Genomic DNA, 22,615 nt, shown 5'->3' with positions numbered 1-22,615 from the left:
AAAGCTGGGTATAGCGCGCAGTCTTTGCTCCAGACCCGGTTATTTAAAAAAAAAAAAAAAGTCTTCAAAACTAAGACCCAACCATCTTCCAAACTAAGACCCGGTAATAAAGCATGGGTTTAGAGCGTAGTTTTTCTTCCAGACCCGGTTATTTCAAAACTTTTTAAAAATCTTCAAAACTAAGACCCCATCATCTTATTCCTGTGGAAGAACATATATAAGTATTGAGCGTAGTCTTTCCTCCAGACCCGGTTTTTCAAAAGTTAAAAAACAAACAAAAAACAAAACAAAACAAAACAAAACAACAAAAAAAACCTTTTAAACTAAGACCCCTCTATCTTCCAAATTAAGACCCGGTAATAAAGCATGGGATTAGAACGTAGTCTTTACTTCAGACTCGGTTATTTAACAAAAAAAATCTTCAAACTAAGACCTCACCATCTCATTCCTGTGGAATAACATGGGTATAGAGCGTAGTCTTTCTTCCAGACCCGGTTATTTCAAATGAAATAGAAATTTAAACAAATCTTCGAAACTAAGACCCACCATCTTATTCCTCTTTTTTTTCATTTAAAAATAAATTACATTATTACATATGTGGATACAACACGTCACAAATAAATGATTGGTCGGCGGTCACACGAACTGACGAATCAGTCAAAATGGTATATATAACACACAGAGGAGGGACCGATTCGATGGTTCGTTGACCGTTGATCGGAGAGACAAAAATCATATAAATAAATACAGTACGGACTACGTCCAACTTTCTATCTCTCCCGCCCCCTCCCCCCCCCCCCCTTTTTCTCTTTCTCTCTCTCTTTCCCTCTCCCTGTCTGTCTCTCTGTCTATCTGGCAATGTCGTTTTCCATCTTCAGCTTTTTTTATAATGTTTTCTATTCCTCCATTTGCTTCTTCGCCGGCAGCATATCTTCCTTGAGATTAATTATTATAACATAATTATCCCTGATGATTTACACATTATACCTTATATTTATTATGTACTATGACCCTGTTTTTTCTTTTTGGGGGGATGATAATCGGTTAACAAGCAAATAACAACGCATACTTTCATATAACAAATCGCTGTATAACGAGATCGCGCGAAACATATTTGCATGTTTTGGATGAACGGTTGCAGAACCCTTTGACTGATAAAATATCTATATACTCTCTCAATCAATGTGAGTAAATTGCAGAGGTTATGGTTTTATAGTATTAAATGCAATGATGGATACATAGATTTTGTAAGATTATTTTATTCCAAACGAATGAAGAGGTTGTTTCATTAATATACAGACGGTAACAGAACCAAAATAATTATTACGTATAAAAAGGTGGAGTAACTCACATGTCTTTTACAAGCAAACAAGGTTATAATTTGGGCAATATTGAACCTGATAACATCAACTGAACTTGATATAAAACGCAAACAACCTAACACGTGACAATTCTTCTAAGCTAGGAAAAACAAGAGAACAAGATGCCGAAATACTAAATGTACCTGGCTTTCTGTAACTTAGTATTCGTCCATATAAAACTACTTAACACGTACAACTCCAAAAGTTTTTCAGTAATACTTTTCAGATGCTTTAAGAGTAGACGGAGTTGAAATGAAGTATGACTGATCAAAAGGAAATAATTATTTTAATTATACAATGAGATAAAGAATATTAACAACCTTTACCTGATCTGGTATGTTTGGTACATTAAGTTTTTTTTCCTGGGATCTAATCGTTCTTTTTTTTACACGCTGCAAAGCCTTGTAAGCCTTTCTTCGAACAGCTTGTACATTCTTTTCCCAACCATGGATAGTATAGTTTGTTTTTTGACGGGAGATATAATTTTGTTCTGGTTTCCTACTAAAGAAAATCTCGAAAGGAGATTGCCATCCAAGGACCTTTTTCGGGTCCTCGTTTAGGAGTTTTGTATAAGAGGGAAGCTCTTTAAGGGGAGCCTTCCAAAGTTGCGACTGTGCCGCGACGCGTCGGGGCGCAGAGCAGGATATGAGAACAAAGGAGGCGCCTTTATGCGCCCATTAGCGCCTTTTTGCGTCGGATAGGAGAGGACTTCAGTTGGTTGCCAGCTCATTAAAATCTGGCTATTGTTTGGAGTCTCATTGTTACGAAATTACCCCGCCGGGCGCGCCCCGGTGAAGCACTTGACATTTGTGAATGGAGCTTAAACTTTGAATAGCTTTCGCGCCCTTTCGCGCCCGGTCCGGCGCATTAGTTATTCATGTAGTGCCCGCTTGTGTGTCGCTCTCGTCTTGCGAGATTTGACTCTGAAAAGCATTACTTTGGCTACTGATTTGTTTTAATATTATTTTACATACATGACATTGGTTACAATGTTTGTTCTGATTGTTTATTTTCCTCTCAAAAACGGAGTTCTGTAGGCGTTAACGTTGGCATGATTTTTCATTTTTTCATCTCCTCCTGTTCTGTTCATGATTGTGTTCAATATACTGTATCAATTTTAATACAAATTGATTTGTTCACGAAAAAAACAAATTTATTTTATACTTACCCCACTCTCTCTGACATTGTTTTCCTCGTGCATGTTTTGACACTTTAATTGTAATTTTATATTTCCTTATAGCGATGTTATCGCATGTTTCGATTTTCTTTTCTGTTTTTAAACAATTTTTGTTGCATCTTGTAAACAGTTCTGTCGTATGATCATTATAAATCATATAATTATATCATCAGTCTGTTATTTCATAGATCCTTTGAATCTTCTTAAAATTAGAGAACGTATTTTTAAATCCGTGATGTTGAAAATGATACTTAATCCAGAATGTCGTAGTTTCTCCATGAATTGGATTTAAAAAGCGTTTTATCTGTATTACGATGTTTTTTTAATGCAAATGATATCCGTATTGTCGGGAACATCATCAATATGTTTCGTTAGAAGGAAGACGCTCATTTTCAGAATGTTCTTTCTTTGCAAAACACTAATGTTACGAACAAAATTAAATACACTGTGCCCGTATCAAAGAATTTTATCGAATATTTCTTTGCGACGAAGGGGGGGGGGGGGGGGGTTACATCCGCGGCCAGTTTTAGATCTAGGTCATTGTTAAGAATAACTAAAATACGTATATATTGTGCTGAATAGGGGCCACGTGTTATCGAAAGAGCGTAGTGCGTTCTAGAACAAATACAAGCCATGGCAATTCGTTGAATTGCTTCTCGTAACAGAACTGTCTCACCGTCTAAATAAGGATCCATCCGGGGGATCCATCATGCACGTGTTGGTATCAAGTAGTAAACGGAATTAATAATGATTGCGTTGTTTTGGGACATTTTTTTTTCGGGGGGGGGGGGGGGGGGGGCAGGGAGCCCTTATTCTTCTTCTACTGGGTCATCAAGAAACACAAATAGTGTTGAAATTTTCCGCAATCCCTTTAGCGCCGAGGGTAGAAAAGCCTTTAGAAAAGTCAGCTGGACAATAGCAATTTAATGTTGGTCAAACAATCAGCGAGAAATACTGGGCAAACAGATATTAGCCCACGTCTTCAATATAACCAGGGAATCCCGATATAACTAAGCACATGCTCACAATATGAATATCAAATCTGGCTATTGTTTGGAGACTCATTGTTACTGTCTGGTAAAGGGGTACTTTTCACGCACCAAAGTCCGGCTCGTCTAGTACACACAAATCCGGCCCGTATTGACTTTACACACCGGACTTAGGGGACTGTTTTCAAAAGGAGGGAAAATGCATATGCGTACCCTACATAACACTCATTCGGGGTGGGGGGGGGGGGGTGCGCTTAAAGGCGAAGCGCTTTTTGTGAATTGTGAATTTGTGAATTTGAAAAGCTTTCGCGCCCATTCCTACGCATTAGTTATTCATGTAATCCTCGCGTGTGTGTCCGCTCTCGTCTTGAAAGATTTGACTCTAAAATTTTCACGTTGGCTACTGATATGTTTTATTATTATTTTACGTACAAGACATTGATTTAGATTGTTGTTCTGATTGTTATATTCCTCCCAAACATCGAAGTTGTGTAGGCGTTGACGTTGTTATGATTGTTCATTTCTGTTCATTAATGTGTTCAATATATACTTGTATTATATTAATTTCTTCACGAACAAAACAAAAACGATATGTATAATTGTATTCCTTCTGTATGTTTTGACACATTATTTGGTTCATATTACATTTATTTTGTTCTGTCATCCGATCAAAATAGGTCATATATCTATATCATCACTCTGTTCTTTCTCATGCAAGATCGATTTAAAGAATAGAAACGTAGGTTCTCTAAATCTTCGCAAAATCAGCTATTGTATTTAAATACCCGTGATTTAAAAAATGATACTTATAATCAAAGAGATTCAAAGATTCTGCTTGAAATAAGATTATAGGGCGTTTATAAATATGTCATACAAAACAAACAAACATCTGCAAATTAAAGATATTACAAAAATGATAGTCGTATTGTCGGGAGCCTGCATCATCAAAACGTTTCGGTAGATGGAACAATTCGAAATCGCCTATCTGTTCCAAACATGAAATTCGATCGAATATTTCTTCGCGAAGAAACTTTATTGGTGGTGTCATTTGTCTTAAAGTAGATATTTATTGATTTTAAATCTAGCTTTATTTTCTTTATTGCAAAGTTGAAACTTTGATTCGACAAGGTTATCAAAATTCAATGCTTGGAAACATTCGAAGTAATGATTATTATAAATTACAAAACGCTTAAATACAGCCCCGGCATAGCACCTGAATAGCTCTCCGAATGCTGCTGAGATGTGTGAGATCACAGCAGGGACATGATTTGCACAAGCAGACGATGTCCCATGACATCTCACACATTTTCAGTGCCTGTGTTTTCATCTTCTCTTGAGTTCTTTCTCTTACTTCACTACCGTCAGGCTAAATGTGTAATCTATTGCCTCACTCTAAACCCCGCGCATGGTTTTATTTTGATGACAAATGCAGCGATACAAAAATAAAGGAATCTGTCGCTTGTAAACAAAATAAGACGCCATTGTATATTCAGCTGCAGACACCGCGGTATGTTCGGCGTTTTAAGAGGGAACAAATGCCGTCCTTAATATCAATCCGGGGGCTTTTCAATTTGAAAGTCTGGTTTCTTTGATTGTTAATTAACCCCTATCCTGTGTATTTACAAGCAAAAGATTTGAGTTATCAGAATCGGGTCATGTCCCCTTTTGATCGGTTTGACGTGCCAGTACATATATACACTAAACTCATTATAATTTGACAAATAATAGCTTTGCAATTATGTTCATCCTTTATGGGATGTCGTCTGCTTGGGCAGTATTGGTCCCTGTTGTGACGTCATTAAAACATCGTTATTTTTCTGGCGAATCTCTCGTATATCCCAGCTGCTATGGAGGTGGTTGTATTTTTATTTTTACAAATCACCCGATATGTAGCTGACCTCAAACTTGTACGATGGCCATCTGTTAGCTTACCAGTTTCTAGTAATACATTAGTTGACATATTTGTGATTTTCTTTGAATTTCACCTTTAACAATTTGTTATCTTCAATGTTCGTGACGTTTTGACGTTGCATATTTGTTAGTTAGCGCTAGTAAAGTCTTTTGTTTTAACGTGCACTGTATATAGTTATAAGGCCTGAACACGTCATGTTCACATTGGGTGTTATATAACATACGGATATTATAGTACATGTAACTTTTAAAAGCACTTTGTTTTTGCAACGCAATGACAAAAGACAGCTCTTTGAGCAGCTAATAGTTGTTGCGCTCATAGGCGGCTATTCCCAATTACCGGGCATTATTTGTTATTGTATCATTAGTTAAGTTTATTAATCTATTCATGTTTTCTATTTATTTATTTAGTTTTGGGGAGGGGGATGTCGTATTACGAATTCATGACCCTTATACATAATGACCATGTTCTCAAATTACGAATAGCGGTCTTCATGAATAGTTGTCCAATGAATAGCGGTCCTTATAACTAGCGAGCAACCTTAATGTGTAGCTAAACAAGAATCTATAGCAAGTCGGACAATTATAGCGATCAAACAATAGTCTTGCTCGGCCGCGTGAAATCCTGCCACGGCATTCTATGTTTTTACCTTTAGAGCGAACTTTTCTTTTGTATTCGCTCCATAGAACTCTACTTTATCTTACAGCGAGGTGAAATGAAAAGAGCGTCATCATGAGTAGATCTATTGTTTGATGTTATCCTTCTTCTCCCTAGTAAAGCCAAACCTTCAATTTAGGCCTATCCATAAAAGGTAGCTTCCTGTACCGTTCGCTTTTTTTCCTGACTGCTATATGAAGCATGTGTATGCTCTGAATTAGGCAAATAGGGGACCGGCGGGTTTAAGATCCTCTCCGAACGAAATGTAATGTTGAGTTATGCCTTACAATAGCATATCGACTTGGTTTCTAACCAGGGAGCTCCCGGTTACGAGCTGCTCTGCTCTACCACTGGGCTATAGCGCCTCCCTCCTTTTAAAAAGATCTTTTAAAATTTGCCCTTTTTTTTTTTTTTTAGGATAAGAATCAAAACATGTTTGGTATGTTTTTTGTATCTGTGCATTAAGATTTCAAAATTTCACTTTCGCCACTTAATTATACAAATCTACGAATAAATGATTCGAATGTTAGAGCAGAAATCAATGTTTGCATTTGTGTCGAATGATTAATTATCATCATGAACTGATTAATGTTTTGTATTGCATTTCCAATTGCTGCTCAACTTTATCACCATCAGGCTTCGCTTTTTTGTTTACATCTTCATGACACACGTGTTTTATAATCTCGATATAGTTCCCGGACTCTTTTTTCTATTTATTGCACTTTTAAAAAGAGCTATGGAATTATTATGATTTAAAACGCCTTTTGGACGGGCAATTTTCGAAGGCAAATCTCGGGCGTGAAATCCTGCCATGGCATTTTATGTGTTTTTTTTCCCTGAGGCCACTTAACAAAATATACATGTTTAGCGTCCCCGCCTGCTTCCTTTTTGGGGGCCGCCTCCTATTTTTTATTTTTGGGGAAATTTGTTTTAATTTTTTTTTTTATTTAATTAAAAAAAATTGAAAAAAAATTGAAAAAAAAACATGAAAAACAATACTAAAATGGATCTATTACTGATTTTTTTAAAAAGTTAAAAGATTTCGGCGGCCATCTTGAAAAATAGCCCGACTGTCAGGGAAAATGTACCGAGCGGCCATTTTGAGCGGCCATTTTGAAAGAAAAAAAAAGAAAAGAGAGGGCCTCCTCCTTCCTAGTTTTCGAAAAAACAGGACACTAATAAATCATTTTTTTATTTGGCCTTAGAGCGAACTTTTCTTTTGTATTCGCTCCGTAAAACTCTACTTTATCAAACAGCGAGGTGAAATGAAAAGAGCGTCATCTTGAGTAAATCGTTTGTTTGATGTTATCCTTCTTATCCCTAATAAGCAAACCTTCAATTTATTAGAACCAAGTCATGGGAGGAGAAAAAAAAAAGGATTTGACTGACAAAATATAAATTCTTCCAAGCTCAGGCTGTGGCGATGTGCAACGCGTAGCGTGAATATTAATGACGGGAGAGAAAGATAATTCCTTTGTCCATTATACGACGCTAGAATCATATCGCGATGTGGGAATTATACAAATATGTTGATAATCATTCAAATTAAAAACATACACAAGCGACCCAAACAGTAATCAATTTGCCGACTATAACCGCATACATGTGGTCATTCACATCATTCGTCTTTTATTTTTTGTTGTTGGGGACAATTAAGCTCGCAATTAAACAACCATTAATCGTACATAGTCATCTTTATTTCACATTTCATACAGTCGTCACAAAAATTAAAAGGAGGCGTATTAAACCCAACAAAAATAAATCATAATGTATTCTGATCAAGATGAACGAGTGTGTTGATTGCCCCCCCCCCCCAAAAAAAAAAGACGATCCCACCAGAGAAGTTCATGCTGTGCTGTAGTAATGTACATCGCAAAGCTTCGCCACAATGATTGGAAAGGTAATACCCCGCCCGTTACGACGCAAAACGGCGCGAGAAGAATAGATCGCGACGCGAGAAGAATACATCATTTTTGTACAAACAATGGAAAGTTTATCAGAACGAAAACCGGAGGAGGGGAAGTCAGGCTTTGGCCGACAAATACTTTCTGTATATCAAGTTTAAGCTGTACCGCGCATCACGAGCGAGAACAATGACGGGAGAGATAATCTTCCATCGCCTGGTGGGGCGCAAAAGGGCGCAAGAAGAATAGAGCGGGTTTATACTAACAATAGACGGTTTCTTTTCATATGCAAGAATCAGGTGAGGGTGACTATTGCGCCCCTTCGCGCCCCTTTGCGCCTCAATGCGTCTCTTGGGACGCGACTGTTCTATTCATCGCGCCCCGACGCGTCCGGGCACAGTCGCAACTTTGGAAGGCTCCCCTAACCCAGTTGATACCCTTTTGTTTGTTTACAATAGAATATTTACATGATTAAGAAATCGTCGACGGTCAACGAACCATCGAATCGGTCCCTCCTCTTTGTGTTATATATATGGACCATTTTGACTGATTCGTCAGTTCGTGTGACCGCCGACCAATCATTTATTTGTGACGTGTTGTATCCACATATGTAATAATGTAATTTATTTTTTAAATGAAAAAAAAGAGGAATAAGATGATGGGCTTAGTTTCGAAGATTTGTTTAAATTTCTATTTCCTTTGAAATAACCGGGTCTGGAGGAAAGACTACGCTCTATACCCATGTTATTCCACAGGAATGAGATGGTGAGGTCTAAGTTTGAAGATTTTTTTTTTTAAATAACCGAGTCTGAAGTAAAGACTACGTTCTAATCCCATGCTTTATTACCGGGTCTTAATTTGGAAGATAGAGGGGTCTTAGTTTAAAAGGTTTTTTTGTTGTTTTGATTTGTTTTGTTTTGTTTTTTGTTTGCTTTTTAACTTTTGAAAAACCGGTCTGGAAGAAAGACTACGCTCAATACTTATGTTCTTCCATAGGAATAAGATGATGGGGTCTTAGTTTTGAAGATTTTTCAAAAGTTTTGAAATAACCGGGTCTGGAAGAAAAACTACGCTCTAAACCCATGCTTTATTACCGGGTCTTAGTTTGGAAGATGGTGTGGTCTTAGTTTTGAAGATTTTTTATTTTTTTTGAAATAACCGGGTCTGGAGCAAAGACTGCGCGCTATACCCATGCTTTATTACAGGGTTATAGTTTTAAATTCGACAAAATATCCCTTCAAATTTATTACATTTGTGGGTAAAGTCATTATTACATTTGTGGGTGATTCAAAATATCACTTAAAATTTATTACATTTGTGGGTAAAGTCATTATTACATTTGTGGGTGAAATTATTACATTTGTGGGTAAAGTGTTATTACATTTGTGGGTGTTGTTACATTTGTGGGTAAAGTGTTATTACATTTGTGGGAGTTATTACATTTGAGGGTGTAACAACCCCCCCCCCCCTCTCTCTCTCTCTCTCTCTCTCTTCTTCTCTCCCTTTCAAACGTGCCTTCCATCATATGACAACGTTGCGTTCACATGTTATGTGCCGTATTAAAGTGATGGTGTTAGATATAGAGCGAAATAATTGAAAGTATATAACGAAAAATATTAAACTTGGAAAAAAGAACAGAAAAATGACAGTGCTGATTAATTGAGGAGTTGCAAATTGATCTGAAAATTAGGTGGCGGAAAATATATACATTATTGACCGGGGGCGCAAAATTTGTCTTTTACTGAGATGGCGAAAAATTGATCTGAAACTTCGGGTGGGGGGAGGGTCGCAAAATTGATCTGAAACTAAGGGGGCGGCATTTTTATATTCGATTGAGGTAGCGCAAAATTTATCTTAACCTTCGGGGGCGCAACATCTATCTTAGACTAAAGAGGGGGCGCAAAATTGATTTGAAACTAAGGTAGGCACAAAATGGATCTTTCATTGAGGGGGTGCACAATTGAGTCTAAAACCTTTGGGGCAGGAATTTATATTTTATTGAGGCGGCGCCAAATTGATCTGAAACTAAGGGGGTAGGACGTTTATATTTTAAGGGGGCGCAAAACTGGTCTGAAACTAAGCGGGCGCAAATTTGATCTGAAACTTAGGGTGCAGAAATTTATATTTTATTGAGGTGCCGCAACTTGTTCTGAAACGTAGGGGGCGCAAAATGTATATATTACATTGAAGGGCCCGCGCCACATTGATCTGAAACTTGGGGGGGGGGGGGGGGGGGGGACGTTGATATGTTATTGAGGGGGGCGCACAATTGAACTGAAACTAAGGGGGCGCAAATTTGAACTGAAACTTAGGGTGCAGAAATTTATATTTTATTGAGGTGCCGCAAATTGTTCTGAAACTTAGGGGGCGCAAAGTTAGTTTAGGTTGATCATGTAACAAATACGTATTGGTGTGTACTCCAAGGTTCTGGAATTAGCCAAGCCTTGGTTATAAAGTAACAAACACCGTACATAGAAAAATGTAGCCTATATGCAACTGCACAAACAAACTTTGTATAGTCCTAGAAGACAATATGCATTGCAAAGCCAGAATGTGTTGTTATTGTATCTGCTCTATTAAACGTCGCTCTTTTTCCAAATCCCCCATTTTAAGATATGACTTTCATTACGACTAAGTTTGTAATCTTCAGAATGTTGGTATTGAAGAATCATAAAATCACAGAACGTACATAAAAACTAAAGCATATACATGTATGTTCTGTTAACCCTCTGAAGGCAGACAATGCACAATGCGATACACCAGCATCGCATTGCACTTTTTTTTTCCGTAATGTTTTTAAAGTTAACTGTAATGTTCTCAAATATGTGTACATTCATTCTCTTCATTATCATTCTCATTTTCTTTTTCTTTTGTATATAGTACCTGTTTACTCCTGACTATGTTGTTGTTCTTGCTTTTTCGTGGGGCGGTGCGTCATGGAAACAAATAGAAAACATAAAGTTAAACAGACATATACGAAAAGAAAAGGAAAAGTTAGGATTCACGATCAAATACTATATCTAACGTACACCTTTATCGGTTATTAGGGACTTTTAATTTTGCACGAAGACAATGTGGATTGCTACGGTCGACGTCCTTTTAATGCACTGCCTTGAATGGACGTCACACGTATCAGTCCACGCAAATCTAAAAGTCCCTATTTTACAAACAAGTCAACGGCGAGCTCTAAGCATCTATTGTCATATAGCTTTTACTATGTAGTCGGGCGCTCAGCGACTCAACGTTATTGTTCGATCGCTTTTGTCCAGATTTGCGGTTTGCCAGATTATATCGTTCGGGTTGGGGATTAAGGATTTGGGAATCGCCCAATTAAATATTTGGTCAGTAGAATAGGTGTACATTTGATACCATGTTGATGTCTCGGCAAGGCATGTGTGTGTGAGGATGGGGGTCTCGTGAACGATCGGACCCAAATGGCAAAGGACCATCAGGATACTTGCAGAGGCGTAGTAAAGTAGCGGATAATAAATAGGCCTTCATTTCCTAGGCATAGATGTAATGTTGTCTTTAAAGACCGACTGTACTAGTTTGGCTAGGAGTGAATAGACCGCCCAGGGTGCTCACTGACAGATGGCTATCTCATTAACTCAGCTCTCGATTAACATAAGAAGAGAGGATCATGGGGACCAATGGTCACCGATTTATTATAGGCTTGTCTTCTATACAGAGGGAGCAAGCCCTTACAAAAATGTACCATGTAAAAACCATGGATTCAGTACCATGGTTACCATGGTTCTCATGGTGGATGGTAATTTGGACATAGAACCATGGTAACCATGGTACTGGAAACCATGGTACTAAAAACATGGTACTGAAAACCATGGTAACCATGGTTCCGTGTACCATGGTTCTCAGTACCATGGTTACCATGGTTTTCAGTACTATGGTTTTCAGTACCATGATTTTCAGTACCATGGTTACCATGGTTCTTTGTCCAAATTACCATCCACCATAAGAACCATGGTTACCATGGTTCTCGGTTACCATGGTTCTCTGTACCATGGTTACCATGGTTCTCCCATACCTTTCGTTACCATTGTTCTCCTGTTACCATGGTACTTGTACTATAATGTTACTGCACGTACCCAGTCGCCTTTCCATTCTGCATGTAGCTTAATAAAAAGAAAGCATTGATTACATTGCATGATTGGTTTTTTGTTATCATTTACAAATCTACTACATACATTAAGCACTTTCAACACAGTATTCCTCATAATATCTGCCAGCCCTTGATCATTTATCTTTGAAATAACATGCTGGTCTGCAATGTAGACACAAAAATGACAGGAGCTGGCATGAAATCCACTTTCAGCACAATTATCCATTTTCTCAAGGTTCAGCCACTACTCTCGTAAACATGATCTGTGAACAAAAGACATCACAATAATTTTGATCATTAATGTCAAATGATCATATGACGTATCAAACATCAAACAATGGAAACAGTATGTTTACTTTTTTAAAGGCGTTTATTCAACCGAGCTAAAATCTAGCTCGCGTAAAATATATAAAACAATTTATAGTCGAAAACTGTAGTCTATTTCTATAGCGAAAGACTGCCGCTTGTTACATTATACATTACATTATACATGACACTTTCAGCACACAGCAATATTATAAGTAAAGTTGTTAGTCTATTTCTATAGCGAAAGACTGCCGCTCATATTCAAATTACATAGTACATTTTACAAACTATCCTTCCAGCGGAGGTGCGAGATTCGTTGATGATGTCGTACCCGAATTTAGTTTGAAGAAAAAATTGGTAGCTAGGCCTACTTGCTATGGTAGCTAGATGACGTCGGTAATCATAATACAGTTCAAAAATGAATGATGAATGAAAGCCAAGAGTCGGCAATGTCGATCGGATGCGAAGTCCATGTATTATATGGTGATGGTGAAACTTGGTATAGAGTTTGACGTCGGCGGTGATCGAAGACAGATCGAAAGTTTATAAATTCATCATTAGCCGGAGTCAGGATCAGACTTGCAAACGACGAAACGCAAATCGAAGACGAAGAAGGTAAAAAGGAGGTTCTTACCTTCAATCAAAGTTCGACGTTGACTGTGTTCAAAGACAGAACAAAAATTGATAATGCCAATGTCCAATTCATTATTAGAGTTCGCAACAAACTTCAAAGTTCAAACCCCAAAACGGAGGTCAACGACGAAGACGTGATGGTGGCGTTGGTGTTTTGGTCAAGATGATGATAAAGAACGTCGATATGGAAACTAGTCATTTATCATGTTGCGTATATATCTGTAATTTAAAAAAGATAAGTTTGAATTAGAGTCTATAACAAAAACAAATATGAATATCAACAACTGTCAACATGAAATCACACATGCAGTCACAGAGCAGAGGCAGACATGACATCGGTTAGCTTAGTTCGTTAATTTGCTGGATTTTTATGCAGTATTATATTTATTTTCTAAAAAGAATAAAACATTCAATCCTGCGAACAATGACACTACATACTAACAGTAGAGTGAATGACAATGTGTATGTAAATGGACAAACTTTGCTTTGAATGATATGCCCCATAAACCCATCAGGATACTACAACAAATTACGTACATGGGATCATACATGTTCAGTCTTAACTGTTATCCTGTCGAAGCTGTTTGAAGTCCCAGTTGACAATGTCATAAATAACTATCTAGACATCGACTAGATCTATCTACATATTGTAAATAAAGAAGATGATTCTTAAACTTACCCATACTGTTGTAGAATAGCCGGTAAAAAAAGAATTCAGCATGATTTTGCAGATCTAAAACACCAAGAAACACACGATCATGAAGCTGGATTGTGAATAGTGCGTAGGCCTACTATACATGTAGCTACATGTAGCTGCATGTCCACAGTATACACTGCACTGCACTGTAGTATGATACAGCGATCCCTTCGGCACATTGCCAAAACCATTCATAAATGCGGGAATGCTCACAGTGCGCTGCAAGGGCTGGTTGTGTGTATAGACAGTAGCTGTGTGCGCTAGCTGTATGGGGTTGGGGCTTGTAGTTGTAGGTATATAGTCTTGACTTGTGCAGTCCTTTATGATATTTCAAGCTGTTGCACAATTTCTACATTTACACACAATTGATAAATGGCCAAATGAAAGTTGACTTTTCCTCTCCTGTTTTCCCGTAATAAAAATTGCACAAGTCTTAAACTACATAAATGCATTTCTTAATATTATAAATTATAATAATAATTATTTAACAAAATTAATCATAATAATTATGTTTTTTATGATTCTTCTGATTATTATCAATTTTTTTAACAATTTTTGTTTGTACAAATTCGGAAGTACCATGGTATACCATGGTACTTGTCATATGACCGTGGTAATACCATGGTTCTTGCGTGGTAGTACCATGGTTAGAGACGAGTACCACAGGTACCATAGAGTACCATGGTACAATTTTGGAAGTACCATGATATACGATGGTACTTGTCATATAACCATGGTAATACTATGGTTCTTTGATGGTAGTACCATGGTTAGAGACGAGTACCACAGGTACCATGATGGTACCATGGTTTTACCATGGTTTTACCATGGTTACCATGGTTTTTTTTATAAGGGAGTAGCTACAAGTAGTACAATGGGGCATTAGAGGATCTTTATATTGGCGTTATTATTGTTGGAGTTATCATGGCTAGACATTGAGAAAATTTGAGAGAACGAGAAGGTGTTAAATAAACACATTGTTTTCAGGTGTGTTTTTTCGTCTTTTTCCTCTTCTAAAACGCGTAAAGAATAGAAAGAGACTACAGGACTACAGTGCGTGGATAAACAAAAAGAAAGAACACAAATCAATTATTGGCTGGTAAGCGCACGTCATAATAATTTGTTCATGTCTTTGAAAAGCGGCCAATCTAAATTGGTGTTTTAAAAAGCGATTAGGAAAGAATGAACTGTGTCAAGATTACAAAACGTGTGATAAAGAAAATGAGAACGAAATGTCAATAATAAATAGCCCGGTCCATTTCATATTCGGAATTAAGAAACTGTTTACATATTATTTCGGACTCTCTGGTTTTTGCAATTACAAACCCATTTACATTTACAGAAATATAATTTTTGTGTAAACTATAGTAATTAAAAAAATATCTAAATCTCAATGATAATGATACTATAGGTTTTCCGGCCAAACTTCGTAAACTAGCTAAGCATTCCAATTAATGTTACGTTCATTAAAGTTCGTGCGAAATTGAATGACTATGTAGATCAACATTCAAAAAGCTAATTGCGTCATTCAATTTGCTAATATGCTCATCTTACCGTAATTAAATGCCTAAAACCCCTTGACATCCGATGGGTCTGCCCCCTGGACCCCACCTAGGGCCCTAAGGCTCCGCCCCCTGGACCCAACACCAATTTATGTCCTGCCAGTGTCACAAATAAGGTATACAAATATGCTCATCTGACCGTAAATTATTGCCCAAAACCCCAGAGCTTCTGGGGGCTCCGCCCCCGGAACCCCACGCAAATTCGTGACCTGCCAGTGTCACAAAAAAGGTATAAAATTATGCTCATCCGACGATGATTTGATTTATAAAACCCTTTAGCTTCTGATGGCTTCACCACCTGGACACAACACCAATTTGTGTCCTGCCAGTGTCACAAATGAGGTATCAAAATATGCTCATCTGATCGTAATTTATTGCCCCAAATCCCTGAGCTTCCAGGGGCTCCGCCCCTGGTCCTCACGTCAATTCGTGACCTGCCAGTGTCACAAATAAGGTATAAAATTATGCTCATCTGACGATAATTTAATGTATAAAACCCCTGAGCTTCTGGGGGCTCCGCCCTCTGGACCCAAAACAAATTTATGACCTGCCAGTGTCACAAATAAGGTATCAAAATATGCTCATCTGACAGTAATTAAATGCCTATACCCCCTGAGCTTCTGGGGGCTCCACCCCTTGACCCCCGCTGAGAAACGTTCAACGGCGGGGCCTACATGTTAGAGTGGGGTGATAGGCATTTTTTGTCTACCCCCCCCCCCCAAAAAAAAAAAAAAAAAAGTTTTTGCCACTGCCGCACAGTGGGCCAGGGAGGAACCAAAGTGCGCCAAAACTCATGTTTGGGGATTTATTTTTTATAAATCCAGAGGAAATGTTTGGATTTCCAGGGATTTTCGCTAAAATTTTATTACCAACATTTTTTCTGATGTCTAAGCTTTAAGTTGATACCAGATTTGGCTGCCCGATTCTGCCCGTTATTATGTTAGAGCCGTTTTCCTTGCAACATTGCCCCGAAAATGTGTTCATTTCGGTCCGCGGTGTCAGAATAAGTGTCACGCGCCCCCTCGCGCCGTGATTTATGACCACGAATCCTTCATGATTCCGCCGCGGACCCCCAAAACCCACATTTTTCGGGGCAATGTGGCAAGGGAAATCGGCTCTAACATAACAACGGGCAAGATCGGGCAGCCAAATTTGGTATCAACTTAAAGCTTAGACATCAGAGGAAATGGTGGTATTAAAATATAGGCGGTACACTGCGGAGATCTAAACATTTCTTCTGGATTTATAAAAAAACAAGGATAATTAGTCCATTTTTCAGTGAATTACCCTATAATATATCATGAAGATTGTGTTTCTATTAATTTTAACCCATTCATTCAACGAAATGAACTATCAGGAATATGTGAGAGCAATTTCATATCAATAACTTAAAAACTTCATGTTGAATTGAAAGATTTATAAAATAAGTCACTTTTGCATTAAAACTGTGAATATGTAGGATTTTGCTGTTTGAAGTAGTAAATTTATACCCTTATTGTGCATAACGGAATTAAATATTTCACTGAGGTATTCCTCTATGTATTACCTTTCAACTGGGCAAGAAAAAAATTGAAAAAAAAAAATCACCCAAACTTAGTTTTGGCGCACTTTGGTTCCTCCCTGGCCCACTGTGTGCCGGTGTCACCATTACGTACCAATATTTGGCTCGCATAATTTCAAATGTGGGCCCCCCTTAAGAATTAATTCTGGACCGCGCCTAGTAGTAGTAGTAGTAGTAGTAACAACAGCAGCAGTAGAAATAGCAGTAACAGTAAAGTAGTAGTAGTAGTAATAGTAGTAGGCCTTATAGCAGCAGTGGTAGACTAGTAGTAGCAACAGCAGCAATATTACTATTATTAGTAGTGGTAGTAGTATAATTTTTGTTTTATTTTTGCCGCCGGAAATTTGAAAATCGCGCAGACCGTTATTTTCGCTCAGTGGAGGGGGGTTGTGATAGGTGATAGTGGTGGTAATTTTACCTGACAGCTAAGAAAGCAATAAATGCTTGTTAGTAAGCAAACAGAAGACCGACGGCTTTAAGTCCTCTCCGAGGGACCTGGTAATGAGGATTAAGCCTAACCAAAGGGCACTAGCACATCGACTTGGTTTCGAACCCGGGTCACCGGATAACGAGACCAATGCTCTATCGACTGAGCTATCGCGCCTCCTCGCGATCACTAACCAAAAGACTAAACTAAAAGAAGGCCAGCGGATAAAAAGTCACAGCTCGTAGGGAAAAAAAACTTGCCGGCCGACCGACAATATACATCTCACCGACCTCAAACTTCTGCATTGGTATAGTACACGAGGATCGAGCAAGCATACCGACACAGCTGACCCGACACAGCAATATATTTTACCCGTGTCTTTCTTGCTCCCTCGACGAGACGACTCCACCCAACAACCCCCCTCTCTCTTTTACTCCCACTCCTCCTCTCTCAGACCCTTACCTCCCCTCTCTCTTCTCTCTTTCCTCCCCCGTTTCTTTTGTTTCCCTTTTCTCTTTTTTCTTCTTTTTTCTTTCTTTCCTTTCCTCCCTCTTTTTCTTTTTTCTCTTTCTTTTTTCTCTTTCTTTTCTTTTCCTTTTTTTCTTTTCTTTTTCTTTTTTCTTTTCTTTCCCTTTCCCTCTCTTTTTTTCCCTCCCCCTTTTCTCTTTTTTCCCGACGGCAGCCAATTTACCGACAATATCCTGACAGATCGCACCCGCACCCCCCCCCCCTTTGGAGACGCCCCTGAGTGGACACCAAATTTAAATGGTGTAAGATAGTGGATATAAAGACATAAAATTACATTAAATATTTGAAATTATACACTTAAATTGTAAACAATAATTATGATAATAGCTAGTTCTTATATTATTATAATAGCGCTTTTCAGGACCGAAGGCCTTCTCGAAGCGCTTCACAATTATATATATTATTACCCCGGTCATCGGATTCAGGCTTTGCCGCACACATACTCCCTGGGGGAGCATTCCAGCCAAGCGTCATTTTTACAAGCGCACACTTGGTAATCCAAGCAATTTAAAAACAGGTGCGTTTCGCTGTGAACAGGCGCGATAACAATCGCCCTCAAAGCTACGTCTAAACTATGTTCCCGGCATCACGGCAGCCACGTTTGCCTGAAACATTCTGTATTAAAGATTTGTTGGGTGTTGCTAAGTTTTTGTCAAGGTCTATCACGGTATCCTTCCCCTCGTTGCTTCACGTCCATCCCTTTTTGTACGCAAAGGCCGGCGTGAATAGAAATGTAAACATAGCTTGAAATGACGTCACAATCGGAAAATGAGCGCCATTTTTTAGGGTAAGCTCAGTTACACGTTTCAACAAGTTGTAACTTCAAGCATCTTAGTCCAGAATCTGGCCTATTTAATTTTGATCTCCACCGCACCAACGCTACCTCTTCCTACTTACTTGCTACCAGCCGATGATGGCGTGATCATTAAATTGAGACGCCCGGCGAAACTCAGGCTGGGCTGGTGAGCATAATTATGAGTCTGTTGATAACGCCATCTTCGACGGCTTGGATCAAGTGTGGGGAAATTAACAAGGACCGTGCAGATTCTGGATTACAAGCATCTCCGCCTGGCTGCCGCCACTAAAACTTTAAGCATCTCCGTACGGCGGCCGCCAACTGGAAACTTTAAAGTTGCAACTTTAACAACCTATTTTTGGCGGAGGCCGGCTGAGCCAATTATAGACGTGCCGCCAGGCGGGAGGTGGATGGGCCGATTAAAAACTCAGATCCCAGCCTGGTGCAAGCCGGCTGGGCTAATTAGTGAAAATTAATTGCCCCAGCCAGGCTTCAGGCGGAATTGCAGCCTCGATCCGCCAATACGTGAGGCGGTAGCCAGCTGGTATCGATATTTTTGACGCCTCGCCTTAGAAGAAATGCAATTCATTATGCTCTCGCACCTCTCCCTCTCTTTTATCGTTGTTTAATTCTCTTTCATTTGTTTCCCTTTCTCCTACACGCCTGGCAAGAGGGACCCCATATTATGCACACCGCACACTGCCATTACGGCGCTCTAGCATTTTAAGGAATAATATCCTGCCAGGTATCCATTACCCGGGTCAAGTAAGGCAAATGTAGACTAATAACTTGCCAAATAAAAGGACATTAGTGCCGCGGCGGGACTCGAACTGCGGACTTTTTGATCTACAGTTCGATGACGTATCCAGTCGACCATGACACCTCTACCTCGACACCTACCATAATAAACCATTCTTTTTTCATCTTTCTGTATCGCAGTGTCTTTACTTTACGAGATATGAGCATGAGAAGATACCTGAAGGGATCGCAAGAAGGACAGAGGAAGTGTTATCTAGTAAGTTGATGCTTTGTTTTTGTTTTACAAGTTATTTATGATGCTCTTTGGCATTCAACATCAAATAATATTTAAGTTATAATTATTTAGGTCACTGTAATATTTAGTTGTACTTGAACACACTTTAAAAAATCTCCTCCAGAATAAAAATGTCATGATATCTGCATAATGTTTCTACTGACATTTTTGGCGAGGGTCTTTAAAATCTGAAGACACACAACAAAAAATACAACAAAAAAATATATATATATATACATATATACTTTACGTTTGAGTGAGCACAGACTAATTAAAAAAAGAAAACAAATGCGATTTTTTTTTTTAGAACCTTAGATTGGATCAACCTGCAAATCAGGCAGTTTATTACATGTTTTCTGTTAAGTATCAATAATTCATTTGAACAATCATTTGATCTCTAACCTTATACCTAGCTGTACACACCCCTAGTGGAATAACCAGAAATTGATCAATGTAGTGGGTGGTATCCTCCCAAGACAGGGTTTCCTAAATCTATCTTTGCAGCCCCTTCTCATTTTTTCCTGGTCCTTGACGGCCGAGCTACACTAGCTATAACGCAGTGCTAGATATATGACACTGCCCCCATTATCTTCCCGTTTTTGTCCGGATAGTGTTGGAATTATTGATTACTGCGACAGGAAGACATCCTAGAATTTACATGTTTTCTTCTTTAAGTTAATGATTTATCTTAAAAGTCACAAGTCCCAAGAAACAAGGTGTTTCATGGTGAATGGGAAATATAGGAAAGGAGACATATTTAATGATAAAAGTAATACTTTGTTTTCTTTAGAGTAAATATATACTTTGGACAGCAACCCGTCATGAAAGTGAGATGGAAGAGAAAAGGCAAACAAAGGGAACAAAATACTTGTTTTAAGTATCTCTATTTTATGAGAATTGAACAATTTGTTAACACAGAATGCCGGGATGTAGCCTCATGGACCAAATTTCAAGCCACTGCCAGTACTAACATAATTCTGGTGTACAGCGGCGTGCGCGCTGTACATATATTATTCACATGCTCAATGTACGTACGTACGTACGCTCCGAAAGCTATTTCTAGGCTCCTAAATATTTGTGACGGCAGCACGAAAAACAAGAGAAAGATATTCCAAATCATATCGACTACCAGATTGAAAGCCCTTCTTGAAACTTCAAGAAAGTGAAGGACTTAATTTTATAATACCAGTACCCCACCAAAACGTAGAATGTCCGCTGGTCAGCAAACGAGCCAACAAACCCTGTTTTGTAGTCCCGTCTGTATTTCTGACAAGTTTTTAAACATATTTCAAAAATTGCCCACAAAAGAATATTCCCACCATCAAATATGACAACTCAGTGTGGTGCAGGCTGAACGGTATATTGGACCATGTAAAGAAGGGAAAAAAATAAGATCAACCCTGATATATGTATAAATATATAGTGGAAAGAAGGTAATGAAGTTGCGAACATTAAATGATCGTAATCGCTACGAAAATTTGAAAAGAACAAGTTTTACCTTACGCTTTCACATTAAAATTTGAAGAATCCTTCAGTCTGCAGGTTTCACCGTTGGAGACTATCCTTACTTGCTCTTTCTATGGTGTATTCTCATGATGACAAACTCGACCAATTTGATGGTGGGTGGTCAGTTCATTCCAGGGTGTTTTTATCGAGACACCATCTGTAGCTAGCTGGCCGTTGACTCGAAGAGTTCCTTTGCCCTTTTGATGGGTCTTTTTTCCCCCTTCCAGTTGCCCGACAATGGAACAGGTCTGGCCTGGCCCCCTGAGCATGATGGAGGTCTATAGATTACGAAGAGTGAAAGAATTCTTTGATTATTGGATTGCCCAGAGCGTAGAGTTACCTCAAGGCATTCAAATGTGTCAAACACACGTGGCTTCATTTTTGGAGAGAAGGAATTTCACAAAAAATTACACAGAGACCACCACCACTCTTTCCTTTTCGGGGTAGTTTTAATGCTTTAACTTTCATCCTTTTCCTTTAATTTTAGTATCAGCGGTTATTGACACAGTCATTCAAGAAGCGATTAGGAGTGGAGCGGCCCCGTGGAACAGATCTCGAATAATGGTCATTGGTCCTGCAGGTGTTGGCAAGACAAGCCTAATCCGTCGACTCACAGGACAGAAGTAAGTAAGGGCGTTTTCACACCGCAAGGGGGGTCCGCCATTGGCATTCGCCGGATCCACACCGCAGTGAGATAGCGCGGTCTATCGTAGCACCCCCATTTTTTGAGAGGTCCTGTTGCCATGACGCGTGACGTCATGAGGTCAGAGCGGTCAAAGATTTCGCGCGCTATTACGAACTAGGAGTGTTGAGTTGTACCGATTCAGATTCAGATCGCACCAAATAGAATGAGTATAACATTCCCCGCGTGTAGAACGATGACTTCCGACGTGCTATCGTAGCTCGGGTTCACACCGGCAGAGATAGCCACCGCTATCTCTCATGGAGGCTGTTCACACCGCAATGAGATAGCGCGGTCTATCGTAGCACCCTCTTTTTTCTAGCGCGCGCTAGACCGCGCTATTTCTCGTGGACCACCCCCAAGCAGGCGCGCCGGAAGCAGTTAGGGATGGGGGGGGGGGGGGCAAACATTCCAGGTGGCTCACATTCCAGGGGCAGTGACGTAATGAGAAAAAAGTTCGGAAGGGGGGGGGGGGCTGACGAAAAATCTGCATCACAACCAGTCTTACACGTTACATGCAGGTCCCGCAGAACGTTTTTCAAAGTGGAGTATTATCGATCAGGTAGAACGTAAATTGGCGTGGGGTCCAGGGCAAGAGCCTCGGCAGGGGGTCAAGGGGCTGAGCCCCGGGAAGCTCAGGGGTTTTAGGTATTTAATTACGGTTAGATGAGCATCCAGGGGCCCGCCTTAGGGCCCTTGGTGGGGTTCCAGGTGGCAGAGCTTCCGGAAGCTCAGGGGTTTTAGGTATTTAATTACGGTCAGAT

General features: G+C 39.2%; 1 protein-coding gene across 1 annotated transcript in view; it reads left to right on the top strand.

Annotated features, from left to right (window-relative positions):
- LOC115927718 overlaps positions 1 to 21,453 on the top strand; it is a 30,567-nt gene extending 9,114 nt beyond the window's left edge. The window contains exon 3 of the mRNA XM_030993927.1: positions 21,397 to 21,453. Coding sequence (XP_030849787.1) covers positions 21,397 to 21,453 — 57 coding nt within the window. The remainder of the gene's footprint in view (positions 1 to 21,396) is intronic.
- The last annotated feature ends 1,162 nt before the right edge of the window (positions 21,454 to 22,615 follow it).

The sequence above is a fragment of the Strongylocentrotus purpuratus genome, unplaced genomic scaffold (assembly GCF_000002235.5).
Source record: "Strongylocentrotus purpuratus isolate Spur 01 unplaced genomic scaffold, Spur_5.0 spur5_scaffold_20, whole genome shotgun sequence".
Lineage (NCBI taxonomy): Eukaryota > Metazoa > Echinodermata > Echinoidea > Camarodonta > Strongylocentrotidae > Strongylocentrotus > Strongylocentrotus purpuratus.
The sequence above is the reverse complement of the archived record's forward strand: the minus strand, read 5'-3'. Positions and strand labels throughout refer to the sequence as shown.